Source organism: Chiloscyllium plagiosum, unplaced genomic scaffold (genome assembly GCF_037043375.1).
Source record: "Chiloscyllium plagiosum isolate Xiang-an unplaced genomic scaffold, Cpla_swu_hap1 HiC_scaffold_23, whole genome shotgun sequence".
NCBI lineage: Eukaryota > Metazoa > Chordata > Chondrichthyes > Orectolobiformes > Hemiscylliidae > Chiloscyllium > Chiloscyllium plagiosum.
Genome location: NW_028270161.1, coordinates 30,008,996 through 30,027,100, shown reverse-complemented (window position 1 = coordinate 30,027,100; position 18,105 = coordinate 30,008,996). Strand labels below are relative to the sequence as shown.

The following is an 18,105-nucleotide window of genomic DNA, read 5'->3' as shown; positions in this document are numbered from 1 at the left end:
CCAACAGAATGCTGGCAGTGGAGAAGAGGGAAAGATCTGCTTGGTAGTGGCATCCTACTTACTAACAGATTTCGATATCAAAGCTGCTGTTAAGGGTAGCGTTAGTGTCATTTGGTGTGACAAATTCTACCTTGCAAAGGCTGACCAACATCTCTTGGACACTTCTTCTTATCTCCTGTTTGACCATGACCCCAGATTTCAGTTTTCCAGCCTCCACAGTATTTTGAGTGTTATTGTGTAAAACTAATTGTAGCTGAAAATGTTTTGCTGGAAAAGCGCAGCAGGTCAGGCAGCATCCAAGGAACAGGAGAATCGACGTTTTGGGCATAAGCCCTTCTTCAGGAATGAGGAAAGTGTGTCCAGCAGGCTAAGATAAAAGTTAGGGAGGAGGGACTTGGGGGAGGGGCGTTGGAAATGCGATAGGTGGAGGGAGGTCAAGGTGAGGGTGATAGGCCGGAGTGGGGTGGGAGCGGAGAGATCAGGAAGAAGATTGCAGGTTAGGAAGGCGGTATTCAAACTCAGCACCGCCTTCCTAACCTGCAATCTTCTTCCTGACCTTTCCCCCCCCCCACCCCACTCCGGCCTATCACCCTCACCTTGACCTCCCTCCACCTATCGCATTTCCAATGCCTCTCCCCCAAGTCCCTCCTCCCTACCTTTTATCTTAGCCTGCTGGACACACTTTCCTCATTCCTGAAGAAGGGCTTATGCTCGAAACGTCGATTCTCCTGTTCCTTGGATGCTGCCTGACCTGCTGCGCTTTTCCAGCAACACATTTTCAGCTCTGATCTCCAGCATCTGCAGCCCTCACTTTCTCCTAAAACTAATTGTAGTTTTAATGTGAATTTGGGATATAGTCAGAAATATTAGGATTGGTATGTGTATGCATGATGTAAATCCTATTTTAAAAACATTCCATTTTTATTTTCATATTTCCAATAGTTATAGATTGAATAGAAAATTTAGGTTAGTCTTTTGAAAAGTTCACAGTCCAGATGTTGGACCATGACTTCCATTTGGGAGAGTGGGATTAAGTATAAAATGTTATTTTACAAACGGTGAAAGCCACTTGATTGAAAATAAAATTCAGTGTCTAATTCTAGTTTTGATTGCCATCATTTGGAATTGACTGCAGGAGCTAAACCAGACACCTACAAGTTTAGCACTCGAATGCTGATTAGATAAAATTCTCATGTAGCAGTCAGTGTGGGCTCCACACACCCACTTGCGCTGAGGGTATGGAGTGTGTAGGCTTGGCATATGGTGAAAAATTGCAGAATGCTTCAGGCACTGAGTAAGAGGCTGCAAAGCTTTCTGAATGCAGCAATAGCAGTAAGATGGAGGAGGTCCTGTATCTGCAATGGGGAATCAGTCAATCTCTTACTCCATCCTTCCTATCCTTCTCTCCTGCAACAGCTGATGCTCCTTTGCCTGGCACCTTGTGCTCCATGCATTGCTCCTGCTAAGGCAAACAACCCACACCCTCCCCCAGCTCAACCACACTCACCATTTCTTCAGATGACTCCTGTGAGCATCCAAGATGGAACACCATTACACTTAAACCTTTTGGGTGAAATACTCTGAGAATGTCCAGGATAAATGTAGCTGGAGAAATTGATGTAGTTTTGATAAATTGTTCTAAAAAGATCTCCTGATTTGTTTTTTTTCCCCAAAAAAAATTCCAGAGACTCCCTGTAACAAGTGAACAGTAAATTCTGATATGCTGTAAATACTTGAGTGACTCTATTTACTCCCGTTCAGCTGGTTGCAGTTGAGAGATTGATTAAGTAAAGCGTTGTTCATCAAAATGACACATGGTCTCTTTAATTAGCATCATCAGGCAACTTAGTTATCTATCTGTGTCTTAATAATCTTTTGGTCAGTGGTTACTTGCATTTCTGAAATGATTTTTGTGTTAGATGCAGGCAAACCTGCTTTCTCATTTGCCACTTGCTGATCTCCCAGTTAGAGATTCTTTCTATCTTAGCAATTTGTCTTTCAAAGCTATGTGTAGTTCACTGCAGTTTCATGGCTGACTCAACAGTCATGACTATTCACCTCACCCACTTTGCCATCATCAAAGTGTTACTCTCCCACCTCATTACCAGTGCTACCACCACCATTCTACACTTATTGTTGCTCCCATTCTGCTTCAAACTGAACCCACACGTAGATCATCTGCTAGCTAATTGGTGATGCAGGCCTATCCCATGCCATGTGGATCATATGTGTTCACATGAGAGTCAATGCACAATTATATTTTCATTCTTGAGTTGTGACCATGCTGGCTCGACCGAAATGTGTTGCCCACCCCTAATTACTCAGTGGCAAACCCTTATTTAGCTACAGTTAATGTGATGTTGGTATATCCACTGTATTATTGTGAAAGGAGTTCAGGAATCTGACCCAATGACACTGAAGGAATGACAATATAGTTCTATGGCATGGATAATTTATGGCATGGATAGGATGGTGTTCCTATGGATCTTTGCCCTTTTCCTTCCAGGTGGCAAAGACTGTACGTTTGGAAGGAACTGTCAATGTCGAGTTGCTGCAGTACGTCTTAAAGATGGTACATGCTGCTGCTACTGTGTGGTGAGGGAGGGCAAGTGAAAGGTGGTGCATGGGTTGCCAAGAAAGGGGTCTGCTTTGGCCTGAATGATGTCAAGCTTCTTAAGGATTATTAGGTCTGCACTTATCAAGGCAAGTGGAAAGCGTTCCATCACACTTGTTAAGAGCGGCTGAGTAGGGGTCATTTGACTTCCCTCTTTTCACCTTCCTCAATGTACGACAACAAATCTAAAACTTATTTCCTCACATGAGGCTATACCTGTCTCTAATCAAATATAGTTACTTATTGTCTACTCTGTCAGTAAAGAATCAATTTTAAAGTATTCTTAAGTGAAAAAGAACATATTTATTGTCTGCTAGCTCCCCCAAAAATAATAGACACAATGTCAAACTTACATGCAATGATGGTACAAATGGTTTTAACCTAAGACCATGATTTTTAATTGTCTTGTAACCTGTGCAGCAGTAAAGATTTTGCTTGTCCTTTTGGTATTTTGACGTTACTTTCTAATCTATTTTTTTCACTGGGCACCTTTCCTTCTTGAAAGGCCAAAAAGACACTCACTTCAATTAGTCTCAGTCCCAAATCCATCTCCCTCTGCTCTGCAAAAAAACACTTATTGGAAATTTAAGCTACTCGTGTATTTCAATGTTAGAGTTCATTGTTTTCAAGTTTGATGATTGCAGATGATGTCTTTCATCTCCAATGTGTGAAAACAGGTGGAAAACCAAAACAAGGAGTGAGTTTTTTCTTCCCACCTGGCTGGGTGAACTAATATTAGTGTATTTTGACAAAATGGTAATTCCAGTTTAGATAGTTTTGTTTATTTCATGTTAGTTGTGTGAAGCTTGGTCAGCCTGCATAGTTCACTGATTGTTGTGATCATTATAAGTCGGTGTTTTGTCCCCTTGTTAAAACCATTTCATTCCATGAAAATCCCAGGCATTAAAATCAGACAATGGAATTCAGAAAGCTAAAGTCTATATTTTAACACTTTGACATTAAGCCTTGTAGATGGTGGACAGGATTTGAAGAGTCAGGAGGTGGGTCACCCCCGCCCCCCTCCACATAATTCCTAGTCATTGTCCTGCTCCTAAGGCTATTCCATTTATGTAACAGGTCAGGTTAAGTTTCTCATTAATGGCAATCCTAGGTCATTGAAGTTGATCATTGTATTAAACTGAGATAAAGAGAGTAAGATATTCTGTAAGGTGGTAAAATGTTTCTGCTTGAGCATTATTCTGACAACTAGTGATGTAATGTGAGCTCTTTATATTCCTTTCTATAGCACACTTTGATCTAATTGTTTCTCACTATGTTTAACATTACATTAATCTTTTAGTCACTGTGTTATAAATACTTTGTGAGTAAGTATTTCTTTAAAAAGAAAATACATTTTGTAACCTTCATTTGAGAATGAAAAAGTGCGTGATTTACCACAAGTTTTAGCATTTTCTGTCATTTTTCTGATTCCATTATTAAACAAAAAACAAAATAAATTAATTTAATTGTGAAATGAAAATGTACATTCTTTCTGAAGAAAGTAGCAATGTTTAGAAACAGCTGGAAGGCAGATGGATCAGAGTTAGTGTTTTTTTTAAGGACACTTTGAAAAGACATATGATGGTGGTGTTTTTGTGCTAGTTACCACCACAATTGAGACTGAAACAGATGCAGCACAACTCAAGGTCACTTTTCATTTTCTCCAAGAGTGGAATGTCTTTCTGTTACATCATATTTGGTTGGACAATCTGGCTGAGAAACGCACATGGATCTCATCCAACTGAAAGAAATGAGTGAAAGAGACAGCAACCAATGGGACATGCACTTTTGACCTTCTGATTATGAGCCAAAAGCTCAACCACTGGAGGAATCAGGCTGCCAAAACATCTATTATTTAAATTTGCATAGTTTATAAAAAGTCAATGTCTCTGAGATAGATTCCCAAATATTTGGGAATCTCAAACTATAGGTTTTAACAATGCAATCTAAAATCTCTACATTAAATTCAGTTTTGTTTTTATTTTTGGTAAATTCAAAAGAAGACATGATCATCAAACATAAGTGCTTTTTATTGGGCTGGAGATGAGTTCAACATCTAACTAATAACATTAAACATTACCAAGGTGTGGGAGCTGATTATAAAGCATGAGTGATGTGCTTGCTGCGGCCTTGCAGAAGAAAGGAACAGCACCATAAATCCCATCACAACAGCTGGGTGAAGCTCAACTAAATTAATTCATAAATCTGGAATATTGTGCAAATATGAGCAATAGTGACCATGGAACTGGTGGATTATTAAAAACTAATGCTTTTCAGGCAGGAAATCTGCTATCCTTTCCTAGCCTGGCTTACACTTGACTTCAGAATCACAGCAATGTGGTTGAATCCGTAGCTGCCCCAGGCTACAAATCCATAGCAAACCATTATAGAAAAAGTCTCAGTAAATGTACTTACACCACATGGATCACAGTGGTTAAGGCAATTAGGGTTAGGCACAAAGGTTGGCCTTGCCCACAATGCTCATGTGCATAAGCTTACTTAGTAATGTACTAGGTGTGCAAGCTAACTTTAAAATAATCATGACTAATTTCTCTTTTGCAGAATCAATCAGCTATCACAACAATGAAAATTTCATCCAAAAAGGTAGATTTTTATTTGATTTGCTGCAATCTTTTTTTGGCATTTCATTGAACTTTGTGATTAAAGGTTGGCTGTCAATGTATTATACCCAATAATGTCATGACAGTTTTAAATTAACTAGTTTCTCAGTATTACAGCTCAGTTGTAGTGAGTATTTGGATGAGAGCAAAGTGATTTCATTTTGCATTGGCAGAAGGACTCCAATATAATTAAAAAGAGAAGTGGTTGATCTAACCATATTAAACACTGACAAGCAGTGCAAGGAAATGTTGAACAGGTATTTGGTTACTATATGCAATATGACTGCAAACTGCATGAGGATAAAAAATATCAGGAAATATTTATAGATTATTCCATTGTTCCAAACTTCATTCCTAAATGTTTTATGCAGTCTTGAGAGCTCTTTGTTAAATTGTTAAAAACTATAAGTAAATGCTGGTAAACATAATTTTGCAGATGTGTCAAACCAATACGCATAGTGGATAACCAATCGTAAATACCTTCATTCAACTGAAGAAACAATGTTGTTTCGTAAAACAATGGTGGATCAAGTAGAATCTGACACAGACTCCTCCAAAATAAGAGGTCATTCAGAATGAAAACCATGTTTAAAATGTACCCAGCAGTCCAGTATACCACTGCAATGTTATACTTCTCATTGTGAAGAAATCAGGTAGCATGCAACATAAACAAACCCTTGGAAACTTTAAAAGAAAGCAATGTGTTGAGATGTAATTTTCAACAAAATATTTTAGGGTAATAGTATCAATTCATTTTGAAGTATAATTTGTAGCATTATGATGTAAATGGTTACAGAGTTTTTAACACATAAAAGATGATAAAGTAACAGTAAATATAACTTATTAACTTAACAGTACCCAATCAGATAATGAAAATGCTAATGTATTTATGAACTGGTTTTATTCTTACCATGTTTCAATTACTGATATTTCAAAACAATTTAAATTTTAAGTTACTTAATGTCAATGATAGGAAAGATAATGGAACCCTTATTCAAAGATGCATTAATATAACATCTAGAAACTGAAATATAATTACAGTGACGACCATTTCCAAATAGCAAGTCAAGCTTATTGAATTATTTGAAGTAACAAAAATAAATGTGGTAATTTGGTACACTTAACATATTTGAATTGCCAAATGCTCCTTCAGTCAGGTACCATAGAAGAACCTCATGACTGAGGTTAAGACATATGATTGGGAGCTATGTAATTTTATTATCAGTGGGTATGAACAAGGTTTTCAGTCATGGAAAAATGTCATGATTTGGAGATACTAGTGTTGGACAAAGTTAAAAATCACACAACACCTGGTTATAGTCCAACAGGTTTATTTGGAAGCACTAGCTTTTGGAGCACTGCTCCTTTATCAGGTCGTTGTGGAGCATAAGATCATAAGACACAGAATTTATAGCAAATTTACAGCAAATGCTATAAATTCTGTGTCTTACAATTTTATACTCCACAACCACCTGATGACGGAGCAATGCCCCAAAAGCAGGAGGCTGGAAGAACACAGCGAACCAGGCAGCATCAGGAGGTAGAGAAGTCGACATGTTTGGTGTAACTCTTCAGGACTGGGTGTGGGTGTAGGGGGAGCTGCAGATGAAAAGGGTGGCGGGGGCAGGGTGGTGGTGGGGATTGGTGAAGACAAATAGGGCGTATGACCTAGTTGGTCAATGGAAGGGATGAATCCGGTAAGTGGCAGGGAGAAGTGGAAGGAAGGGGGAGGGGCTGGGAAGGGAGTCAAGGGATGGGAAAGGAGTTTATTTGAAATTAGAGAACTCAATGTTGAGTCGTCGAGGCTGTTGGCTGCCCAGGAGGAAGATGAGGTGTTCCTCGAATTTGCAATTTGGTTCTTTGTGGCAATGGAGGAGACCAAGGATGGTCATGTCAGAAAGAGAGTGGGAAAGGGAATTAAAATGGTGGTGACTGAGAGGTCTGGTGGGCCCCTGTGGGTCCTGTATAGCGAAGGCAGAGTAGTATTAATGGGATGGTTTAACTTAATATAGGTTGGGAAAGACAGACAATCATCTCTTAGATAAGTAGTGAATTTCTCGAGTATGTATGGGACATGTTCTGGATGCCACAAGGGGATAAGCAATATTGGATTTAGTAATGACTAACAATCTGGATTTAATTAGTAACCAAATTGTGCATGAACATTTCTCAAACAGTGATCATAGAGTTTGAAAGTGAAAAGCATGAAAAAGGCTACTAGAGTTTTAGATTTATATAAGGCTGACTTTAACAATATGAGACAGAGACTGTCCACAGTAACCTGGGAAAATCTGCTAATGGGTAAAACAACTGAAGAACAATGGAGGGTATTTAAAGAAACATTTTACAAAAAATAAGACCTGGGAAAGAGTTCACTTCACAAATAAATAGCTATGGACAACTAAGGAGATAAGGGACAGAATAAAACTGAAAAAAAGGACTTTAAAATGCCAAAAATAAAACAAGCAAAGATCCTGAAGATGGGACTAAGACAGTGGACAGAGGAATGTCTTTGGATATAGTTAATATGGACTTCCAGAACACAGATGATAAAGTCCCACATAAGACATTGTTAACTAAGGTAGAAGCTGAGGGTTTCAGGGCAAATTACTGCCATGGCTGAGAAATTGGTTGAGTTTCAAGTGACAAAAAGTCGGGATAATGAGGAGGTACTCAAGTTGGCTGATGTGATCAGTGGTGTCCCACAAGGATCTGTGATAGGGTCTCAATTATTCATTGTATTTATTAATGACTTAGATAATGGTCAAAGAAAGTCATATATCCAAAAAGCACCAAAAACAGATGCTGTAAATCAAAGACAAAACAGAAATTGTTGGACAAGCTCAGTAGGTCTGGCAGGTTCTGTGGAGAGAAATCAGAGTTAACATTTCGGGTCGAGTGACAATTCCTCAGTCATATGTACATAGTTGCTGCTGGTACAAAGTTAGTTGACATTGTAGGCAGTGCAGATGAAGTATAAAATTTCAAAGGCATACTGATAGATTAAATGAATGAGCCAAACTGTGGAAGATGGCGTAAAATGTAAGCATGTGTAAGGTTATCCAGTTTGGTCTGAAAAAAGATAGATCAGGTTACTTTCCAGATGGTATGAAGTTAAGTACAGGGGGTGTTCAAAAGTGCTTGGAGTTCAGATGAACAGACCTTTAAAATGACACAAACAGGTACAGCAAATAATCAAGAAAGCTAACAGAATGCTGACCTTTTATATCTGGAGGACTGGAGTACAAGGATGGCAAACAGCTATACAAAATTCTGGTTAGGTCCCACTTGGAGTGCAGTTGAGCAGATTAGATTAGATTACTTACAGTGTGGAAACAAGCCCTTCGGCCCAACAAGTCCACACCGACCCGCCGAAGCGCATCCCACCCATACCCCTACATTTACCCCTTTAACCTAACATGGCCAATTCACCTGACCCGCACATCTTTGTGACTGTGGGAGGAAACCGGAGCACCCGGAGGAAACCCACGCAGACACGGGGAGAATGTGCAAACTCTACACAGTCAGTCGCCTGAGTCGGGAATTGAACCTGGGTCTCTGGCGCTGTGAGGCAGCAGTGCTAACCACTGTGCCACCGTGCCGCCCACGATCTGGGCACCACACCTTAGGAAGGATATAATGGGGTTACTATGAGAAGACATTTTACAAATTAAGCCTGTTTTCTCCATAGTTTAGACAGTTAAGAGGTGATCTGATCAAAGTTTTCAAGATATTAAGAGGGATAGAGAGAGTAGATAAAAATAAACTATTTCCACAATTTGGATATTCTAGAATTAGGGGCAAACTCTGAGAATTAGTGGCAGACTGTCAGTAGAGATGTTAGGAAGCATTTCTACATGCAAAGAGTAGTAGATGTTTGGAACTCTCTTCACAAATGGAAGTGGATGCTAGATCAGTTGTAAAGTTTAAAACTGCAATAGATAATTTCTTGTTAGGCAAAGGTATTAAGTGATATGGGTCAAAAGAAGGTAAATAGAGTTAGGCCATAGATCAGCCATGATTTTATTGACTAGTGAAGGAGACTCAAGGGGCTGAATGGCATACTCCCATTCCTATTTCATTTGTTGGATTTGAGAGGTAAGTTACTCATTACCCTCTTAGCTGCTCTTATAGTGACTGTTTTGTTTGCTAATCCAGTTCTATTTCCAGTCAAAGATAACCCCCAGGATGTTAATGGCATGGATACGGTGATGATATTGCCATTCATTGTCAATGGGAGATTGTTGGATTCACTATTATTGGAGATGATTATTGCCAGGACTTGTGTAGCGTGAATGTTATTTGCTACTTGTCAGCCCAAACCTAGGTACTGTTCAGGTCTTATTAAATGTGAACGTGGGCTGTTTAAGCATCTCAGGAGTTGCAAATGATGCTGAACATGTGCACTCATCAGTGAATATCCCCAATTCTTTTTTCATTACAAAGTGAGTAGGACTGAGAACTGCAATTTTTTTTTTCTTCAGTTAGCTTCTGAGGTCAGCCATCATGAATTCAGGATGAGTGGTATGGCAGTGTTCTGGGTGGGTGTGACTGGGTGTGTGGTACAGTGGGAGTGGCTGGAGAAATAAGTTGTTATAGGAGCGGCATAAGGTATATGAGGTAGCATGGTGTGTGAGGAGCATGGTGAGAAGGAAGGACTAAAGAGCTTACCATCTTCTAAAAAAGCTGTGACAAAATCTCAAAAAGTTAAGGAGGATTATCTAATCAGTTTGCCCCATCATTTGCCCACAACTATGATCACCTATGATCTGCTTTTTGTATTGGCTGGTTTGACTCAATTCTACCTAATCACTCCACAGCAAAAATTGATCTAATGATGGCATTAGACTGAATTGATTCTTTTGAGAAGGGAAGTTTACTGATTTGAGCTCCCCACCCTCAAAGCAAAAGTCCAACATGGATTGTCTAAATCAGAATTGAAAAGCAGAGAGTTTATGTTTATGGTTAGACTACATAGTTGGAATTCTGTACATCATTCAGGTCTGAATTTTATAAACAGGATAGGAAAGTACTGGATTGCAAAAGATTTGCCAGAATGATAATAGAACCAAAAGGCTGTTAGGAGAATTTGATTAAGATTATGCTGTTTTCTTTGGAAAGATGGACTGTTGACCTGAATAAGTTCATTAAGATTATTAAAGATCTTCACAGGGTTGATTTGTGAAATATTTAAGGTAGTTATTAATAACCTAGTGATGAAATCAGGAGAAATATCTTTCCACAGAAAATGTATAAAATATAAAAGTTGTGACCATTTGGAGTAGTTGCAGCAAATAGTATTTAACACATTTAAGGTAAAGTTGGGTTAGGCACATGGCAAAAAAGAGTCAATGATGAAGAATGGGTGAGACCTTAGTGAAACTGTTTTAACCTGTTAGAATCAAATGTTCCTGTGCTGTAAATATTATATAATCCTTCATAAATTTTATAAATTCAGACAGAGACACCTAATGGAATACAATTAAAACTTTAATTCCTTAATGATGCTGTATCATGTCCCCTCAGTGCCCAAGCTAAAAACCATTGATACCAATGAGTAAATTTCCAAATGCTTCATTTGTACATTCCTCATAAATACAAATCAGGAAGCTGTTACTTTCAATCTCTGCTGTGAACTAGATGCTGAGTAAAGGTCAGTGTCCTGAGCTTTAACTCCCTTAAGCTGGTCAAGTTAAAAAAAATGAGCCAACCAATTAGTACCTAATGAATGTTTTATCATTTGTTACTGTGTCATTTGTGCTTTCCTTTATAACTAGATGGGAGAAATGTGTTCTTCTGTATTAATTACCAGTTATAATCTGTTTGTCACAGCAACAGTTATACGTGAGCTCAGATGAAGGTATTGCGCAGATTTCCTTTCATCGTTGCGATGTCTATGGTACAGCATGTGCTGACTGTTGCTTGGCCAGAGATCCTTACTGTGCTTGGGATGGAAAATCCTGCTCCAGGTTCTATCTAACTGGCAAAAGGTAAGAGAAACAATCAACTCAGAACACTGTTTTATGTTGCCCACAGATGCCATTAATTACATATTTTATTTCAGATAGTCAGAAGTCACACAACATCAGGTTATAGCCCAAAAGGTTTATTTGAAATCGCAGGCTTTCAAGGCGCTGCTCCTTCATCTTCACCTGATGCAGGAGCAGTGCTCCGAGAGCTTGCGATTTCAAAGAAACCTGTTGGACTATAACCGGGTGTTGTGTGATTTCTGACTTTGCCCACCCCGGTCCAACACCAGAACCTCTACATCATATATTTCCGATAAGTGACCAACAATTAAAATATGTGGAGCTGCAGTTTCTGAGGAGTGCCAATCATAGTCAGGTTCCTACTCTATTCCTTTTACTTGCCATAGCCCAGAGATAACATGTTTCTGGCCCCACCCTTCAAAACTCTTCAGAAGTGCAGAGTGTACTTGATCATGGAGCCTTCCACTGCCATGCAGGATCAGTGTTGGACTCCAAACCGTGTCCCTTTATTATCCCAGTAACCACCACACTTTGGTGTATAAACATCCCAAAGATACTTTGACAAACAATGGAAAGAAGGTAAATATATAAGATAAGTGTATGAGGTGGCAGGGTGGTATTTGGGTATGTGGAGTAGGATGAGTAGGTAAATACATGAGAGGATAAGGTGAGAGGTGGGTGAAAGGGCAGGCTGCCTGGTAGAAAAGGGGTAAGGTGCAGATAAGTGAGGGGATTAGGCTTGCAAGTAAGCGAGTGAATGATAGGGTGGCAGGTGAATGGATGAGAGGGTAGGGTCAGTCACATATCAGTGATGGAGTGGTCAGGTCATGATCTGGGAAGTTGGGTATCTTGTGGGGGATGTGGTGTTTGCTGTGAGGTGAGAAGGACAATTAGGAGCAGTGGGGAGCCTGAATGCCCAGGGTGTGGTTGATCAGATATGTAGGGTGGGCAGAGAGGTTGCGTTAGTTGTTCATGAGGGGAATCATCTGAGTGATTCAGGTTTTGTTTTATAGTTAGCCAAAGGTTAAAGCAATTCCTTCTAAGTATTCTGAGGTAATTTTCAAGTATGTCAGAACCTTCAACTTGTTTGGAGGGTTACAGAAGCTGAATAATTTTTGTTTGAACTCCGGGTGGTAAGTGCATTTGAACTTCCAAAGGGTCCCATTGCATACCTGCCGGGGTATGTTCAACCTCCAAATACTAGAGACTAGTAGATCTGGACCTTTGATTTCCCTAGGACACTACTCAAATGTCTTCAGCTGCAAGATTTTATATGCTCTTGGCAGTGCAAGGTCACCACCAATTGCAATCTATTATGTAAAGAGCCATTTTAATACAATCATTGGAGTTTGAAGCTCTAAAGCAAACACCACTTCCCCCACAAGATACCCAACGTCCCAGACCATTGTATCAATGCCAACTTTTTGGTCAAAGAATTCTGCATTAATTCCACTGCCTTGCTCTCTCCCAATGCTATTGAAGCCATTACACTCTAATAGGAGGTAGTTTAGCCGGGTGCCCCTCACACAAATGTCGTTGATATCAAAGCGATGGCAGTTTATGGCTTTATATTAAATGCTTTTGTTGTAACTATGGGACAATCAGGCTCTCAGTTCATTCAATCAAACAAGCAATGTGAATGTAATTGCTTAGTTTCTGCAAATCCATCTAATGATAAATGAAGCAATTTTTGCATCAATTTCTGTTTCAATAGGAACAGGCTCAATGTATGCAGTTCAGTCATCTTAAAGTGGCAAAGATAGGAATTAATTCACAAAACAATCACTAAATATAGGATAACAGCCACATGCAAAGGCTCCATGTTTCCATTTTCTACAGTGTTTTTGAATGGGTCTTTCATCCTGATGAAAGAATGACACACTCAGCAGCCTGAGGGGAATTATTCTGTTTTTAATGAGATCTTCTGAATAGGTGCTCAATTTAGCGCCACCAAGGATAAATACAATACTGAAATACTGCATCATATACATGAGTGGTTCTTTTCACCTTTTACTGATGTTAGTAATCACTCCTTCAGACTGGTGAATGGGTACTTGTGTCCCCATTACTCAAGTTTACAGAGCAAATGAGAATGATAAATTTTTCCAGTGAAGACAGTGGCACTCGAGAGGTAAAAAGGCTCTTAATTGCAGGCTGAGTTCCTCTCTGACCTGCTTGGCTATTCACGGATTACACCAATCAGTTCTGTCATTAGCTGAGAAGTTCTGCAATTAGATGGAGAAAGCAAACAAATTACTCTTCACAGTTACTTCCTGTAGATGGATTAATGCCTCTGCCCAACCCAGTTTGACATTTTAAAAAAGCTCCATCTCATTGTGAACTGGAACCTGCAGGTTTAGTCTGTCACCTGTTGCCTGGTGAGACAATGGCAATGAGCTAAGAAAGAAGACTGGTCTCAAGATATACAAATGTTGTTTGGAGAGAATTAAATAATAGCAATTTTCATTCTGGAAGTCTAGAGCACAGGATAAACACAGTTAGCTTGTCTCCCTGAATGCCACAACATTATTTTACTGAAATACATAGGGATATTTTTGGCTCCAATACCGAGTCTGTAATCTGCTGGAGAGAATCTTCTGCCTGCTGCAGAATGTTCCTGATCTTCATTCATTGATCTCAGTCATTAATTTTCATACAGATGGGTGATATGTTATCCAAATTACTGTCCATCAGGTAAGGATATAACATGCTGTATTTTATACCCACAGTTTCACCAATTATAATGATCCCCACTGCCCATTACTCGAATCTTTGGTTATATCCTTTATAATTGTGTTTTCTTTTGGTTACAGGAGAAGCCGAAGGCAGGATGTGAGACATGGTAACCCAATGACACAGTGCCGGGGTTTTAATCTAAAAGGTGAACAGCACAATCTGTAATTAATGATGCAACAGAAAGGTCTTGAAAGTCATTCCTGTGACCAATGTAGACATTGGAGAGCAATTCCAGTTGTTTACCACTAAAAACTGACTAGGCTGAAATTTGGAATTACAAGAAAATTGTTTATTAAGAAAATAAAATGTGAAAACTTGGCAATTTCTAATAAGATAACAACTTAGGAAATACACAAAAGGTTACACAATTTGATAGTTATATAATCTTTTCAGAAAAGGCAATTCAGCCCAACAAGTCCATTCCAACAGGTTTATGTTTCATGTGAACATCTTTGCACTCAACGTCATCTAAACTCACCAACATATCCCAGTGCTATATTTATTACCTTATTAACTTTATCATTTTAATTTTGCTTTAAATTCATCTCAGCTAGACATCCCCACAACACATGGTGGCAGTGAGTTCCACATTCTAATCACTCTTTAGGGGAAAATATTCACCCTCAGTACCCCAATAGATGGATTGATACTGATTTTGTATTCATGAAGTCAAGATTAGAGTAGTTTTGGAAAAGCACAGCAGGTCAGGCAGCATCCGGGGAGCAGGAAAATCAATGTTTTGGGCAAAAGAACCCAAGTTCAGCAATAGAATTATCTCTCCTATGCCTATCCTTTGAAATGCTTTCCTACCCTAAACAGGTGTACAAGGGCATACCAGAAGTAGCAAAAGGCAAATCTAAAAATTAAGCACCAACAAGTTCTAATTCTCAATGATTCTTCAAAAGCACCTTTTAAGCATGCAAAACTTCTACCACCTAGAAGGACAAGAAAAGCAGATGCATGGGAACACCCCACTTGAAGTATCTGGCCAAGTCACGTATCATCCTTAATTGGAATGGGATCACTGTTCCTTCACTGACATGGTAGGAACTTCTTAGAATTCCCTTTCCAATGGCACTATGAATGTACCAGCACCAGATGGACCGCAGTAGTTTGGTGATGTGGCTCACGGCCACCTTCCCAAGGGCAATTAAGGATGGGCCACAAACACTGACATTGCCAGCAATACCCATATCCCATGAAAGAATAAAAAACTCGTCAAACTTAAAATTTTTATCTTCTAGAGAAGACTTCCAGCCTGTTTAATCTTACTGCTCATATTAATCTTGAATTTCTGAAGCCATTTTCATACATTTTCTTTTCACCTTCCCCAGTAATCCTATATCCTTTTTATGAACTGGAGAAGAGAGCTACTCAAAGTACTTCATGGTTCATACAACCAAGGATCATTGTTATTGAACAAAGCTTCTCGCTTTTCAATTCTATCCTGCTAGAACAGAATCGCAGTGTTTCGTTTGATAGTTTTGTTGTCTTATTAACAAAGTTACTACTTTTATTAGCAGTAGAGAGATTGAAGATCTCGTTGGCGGGCAGATTCTGGAAAAATGCAAAAGTAGCAGGGTTGTTGTTATGGGTGATTTCAACTTTCCCAATATCGACTAGAATCTCCTAAGTGCAGATGGTTTGGATGGAGCCGTTTTTGTCAGGTGTGTTCAGGAGGGTTTCCTTACTCAGTATGTTGACAGACCAACGAGGGGAGAGGCCATTTTGGATTTGGTGCTAGGCAACGAGCCAGGACAGGTGTCAGATCTGGCGGTGGGAGAGCACTTTGGTGACAGTGATCACAACTGCCTCACATTTAGCATAGCCTTGGAGAGTGAAAGGAGCAGTTTCCGAGGGAAGATATTCAATTGGGGAAAAGAAATTATGACGCCATCAGACAGGAGTTGGGAAGTATAGCATGGGAGCAATTGTTCCACAGAAAGGGCACAGCAGACATGTGGAGACTATTTAAGGAGCAGTTGTTGTGGGTGATGCACAAATTTGTTCCTCTGAGACAGGTAAGAAGGGGTAAGATTAAGGAACCTTGGATGACGAGAAAAAAGGAACTTTTCGTCAAAAGGAAAAAGGCCTTATGTAAGGTGGAGGAAGCAAGGATCTCAGCACAGCTTTAGAGGATTACAGGCTTGCTAGAAAGGAGCTCAGAAATGGACTGAGGATCGCCAGGGGATTGAGGGGGCACAAAAAAGGCTTGGCAAGAAGGATTAGGGAGAACCCAAAGGCGTTTTACTCATACGTGAGGAATAAGAGAATGATCAGGGAGAAGGTAGGGCTGATCAGGGATAGCGGAGGGAACTTGTGCGTGGAGTCTGAGCAGATAAGGGAAGCCCTAAATGAGTTTTTTGCTTCAGTTTTCACAAAGGAAAGGGAACTTGTTATAAATGAAAACTTAGAGGAGCTGGGATACAGTCTTGACCAGATCAAGATTGATGAAGTCGATGTGCTAGAAATTTTGGAAAACATTAAGACTGATAAGTCCCCAGGGCCAGACCAGATTTACCCTCGGCTGCTCTGGGAAGCGAGAAAGGAGGTTGCTAAGCCGCTGGCGAGGATATTTGCCTCCTCACTCCCCACAGGAGTCGTAACGGAGGATTGGAAGGAGGCGAATGTTGTTCCTCTTTTCAAGAAGGGTAATAGGGAGATCGCTGGCAATTACAGACCAGTCAGTCTTACGTCTGTGGTCAGCAAAGTTTTGGAAAGAATTCTGAGGGATAGGTTTTATGACTATTTGGCAAAGCATAGTGTGATTAAAGGCAGTCAGCATGGCTTTGTGAGGGGCAGGTCATGCCTCACTAATCTTATTGAGTGCTTTGAGGAGATGTCAAGATAGGTCGACGACGGTCGAGCAGTGGATGTGGTAGGCTCATTCATAAATCAGGAAGTATGGGATACAGGGAGATTTGGCTATCTGGATCCAAAATTGGCTGGCTGGCTGACAGAAGGCAGAGAGTGGTTGTAGATGGAAAGTATTCTGCCTGGAGGATAGTTTTGAGTGGGGGCCTGCAGGGCTCTGTACTTGGGGTCTCTGCTCTTTGTAGTTTTTATAAATGACTTGGATGAGGAGGTTGAGGGGTGGGTTAGTAAATTTGCAGATGACACAAAGGTTGGGGGTGTCTTCAATAGTATTGAGGGCTACTGCAGGCTGCAGCGCTACATAGACAGGATGCAGATCTGGGCTGAGAAGTGGCAGATGGAGTTCAACCTGGATAAATGCGAAGTGATGCATTTTGGAAGGTCGAACTCAAATGCTGAATATAGGATTAAAGACAGGATTCTTGGCAGTGTGGAGGAACAGAGGGATCTAGGTGTGCAAGTACATAGATCCCTCAAAGTTGCCACCCAAGTGGATGGGTTGTTAAGAAAGCATATGGTGTTTTGGCTTTCATCAACAGGGGGATAGAGTTTAAGAGCCGTGAGGTTTTGCTGCAGCTCTACAAGTCCTTGGTAAGGCCACACTTGGAATATTGTGTCCAGTTCTGGTCGCCCGGCTATAGGAAAGATATGGAGGCTTTGGAGAGGGTGCAAAGAAGGTGTACCAGTGCTGCCTGGACTGGAGGGCTTGCCTTATGAAGGAGGGTTGAATAGGCTCGGACTTTTCTCTCTGAAGAGAAGGAGGAAGAGGGGAGACACGATAGAGGTGTACAAAATAATGAGAGGAATAGACAGAGTCAATAGCCAGAGACTTTTCCCCAGGGCAGGATTGACTGGTACGAGAAGTCATAGTTTGAAGATATTAGGAGGAAGATATAAAGGAGATGTCAGAGGTGGGTTTTTTACACAGAGAGTTGTGAATGCATGGAATGCGTTACCAGTGCTGGTGGTGGAAGCAGAGTCATTGGGGACATTTAAGCGACTGCTGGACATGCACATGGAGAGCAGTGAGTTGATGGGTGCGTAGGTTGTTACTATATTTTACATTAGGATTAAATCTCGGCACAACATCGTGGGCCTAAGGGCCTGTTCTGTGCTGTACTTTTCTATGTTCTATAAAAGGGGAAAAGACATGTCAGCATCATATTTGGGTATTTCAATTATTTTTCCTGTTTTACTGCTTTAAAGTGTCATCTGTTAAAATTTATTAAAGTTTCTCTATGGCATGTTGACACTGAAGAGGTTATAGCAA

General features: G+C 40.1%; 1 protein-coding gene across 2 annotated transcripts in view; it reads left to right on the top strand.

Annotated features, from left to right (window-relative positions):
* The window catches only part of sema3c (sema domain, immunoglobulin domain (Ig), short basic domain, secreted, (semaphorin) 3C), a 171,881-nt gene that overhangs the window by 138,528 nt on the left and 15,248 nt on the right, over positions 1–18,105 (top strand). For both annotated transcript variants that reach the window (XM_043713776.2, XM_043713775.2), the window contains exons 14-16: positions 5,177–5,218; positions 11,068–11,225; positions 14,039–14,106. In XM_043713776.2, the coding sequence (XP_043569711.1) occupies positions 5,177–5,218; positions 11,068–11,225; positions 14,039–14,106 (268 nt within the window). The remainder of the gene's footprint in view (positions 1–5,176; positions 5,219–11,067; positions 11,226–14,038; positions 14,107–18,105) is intronic.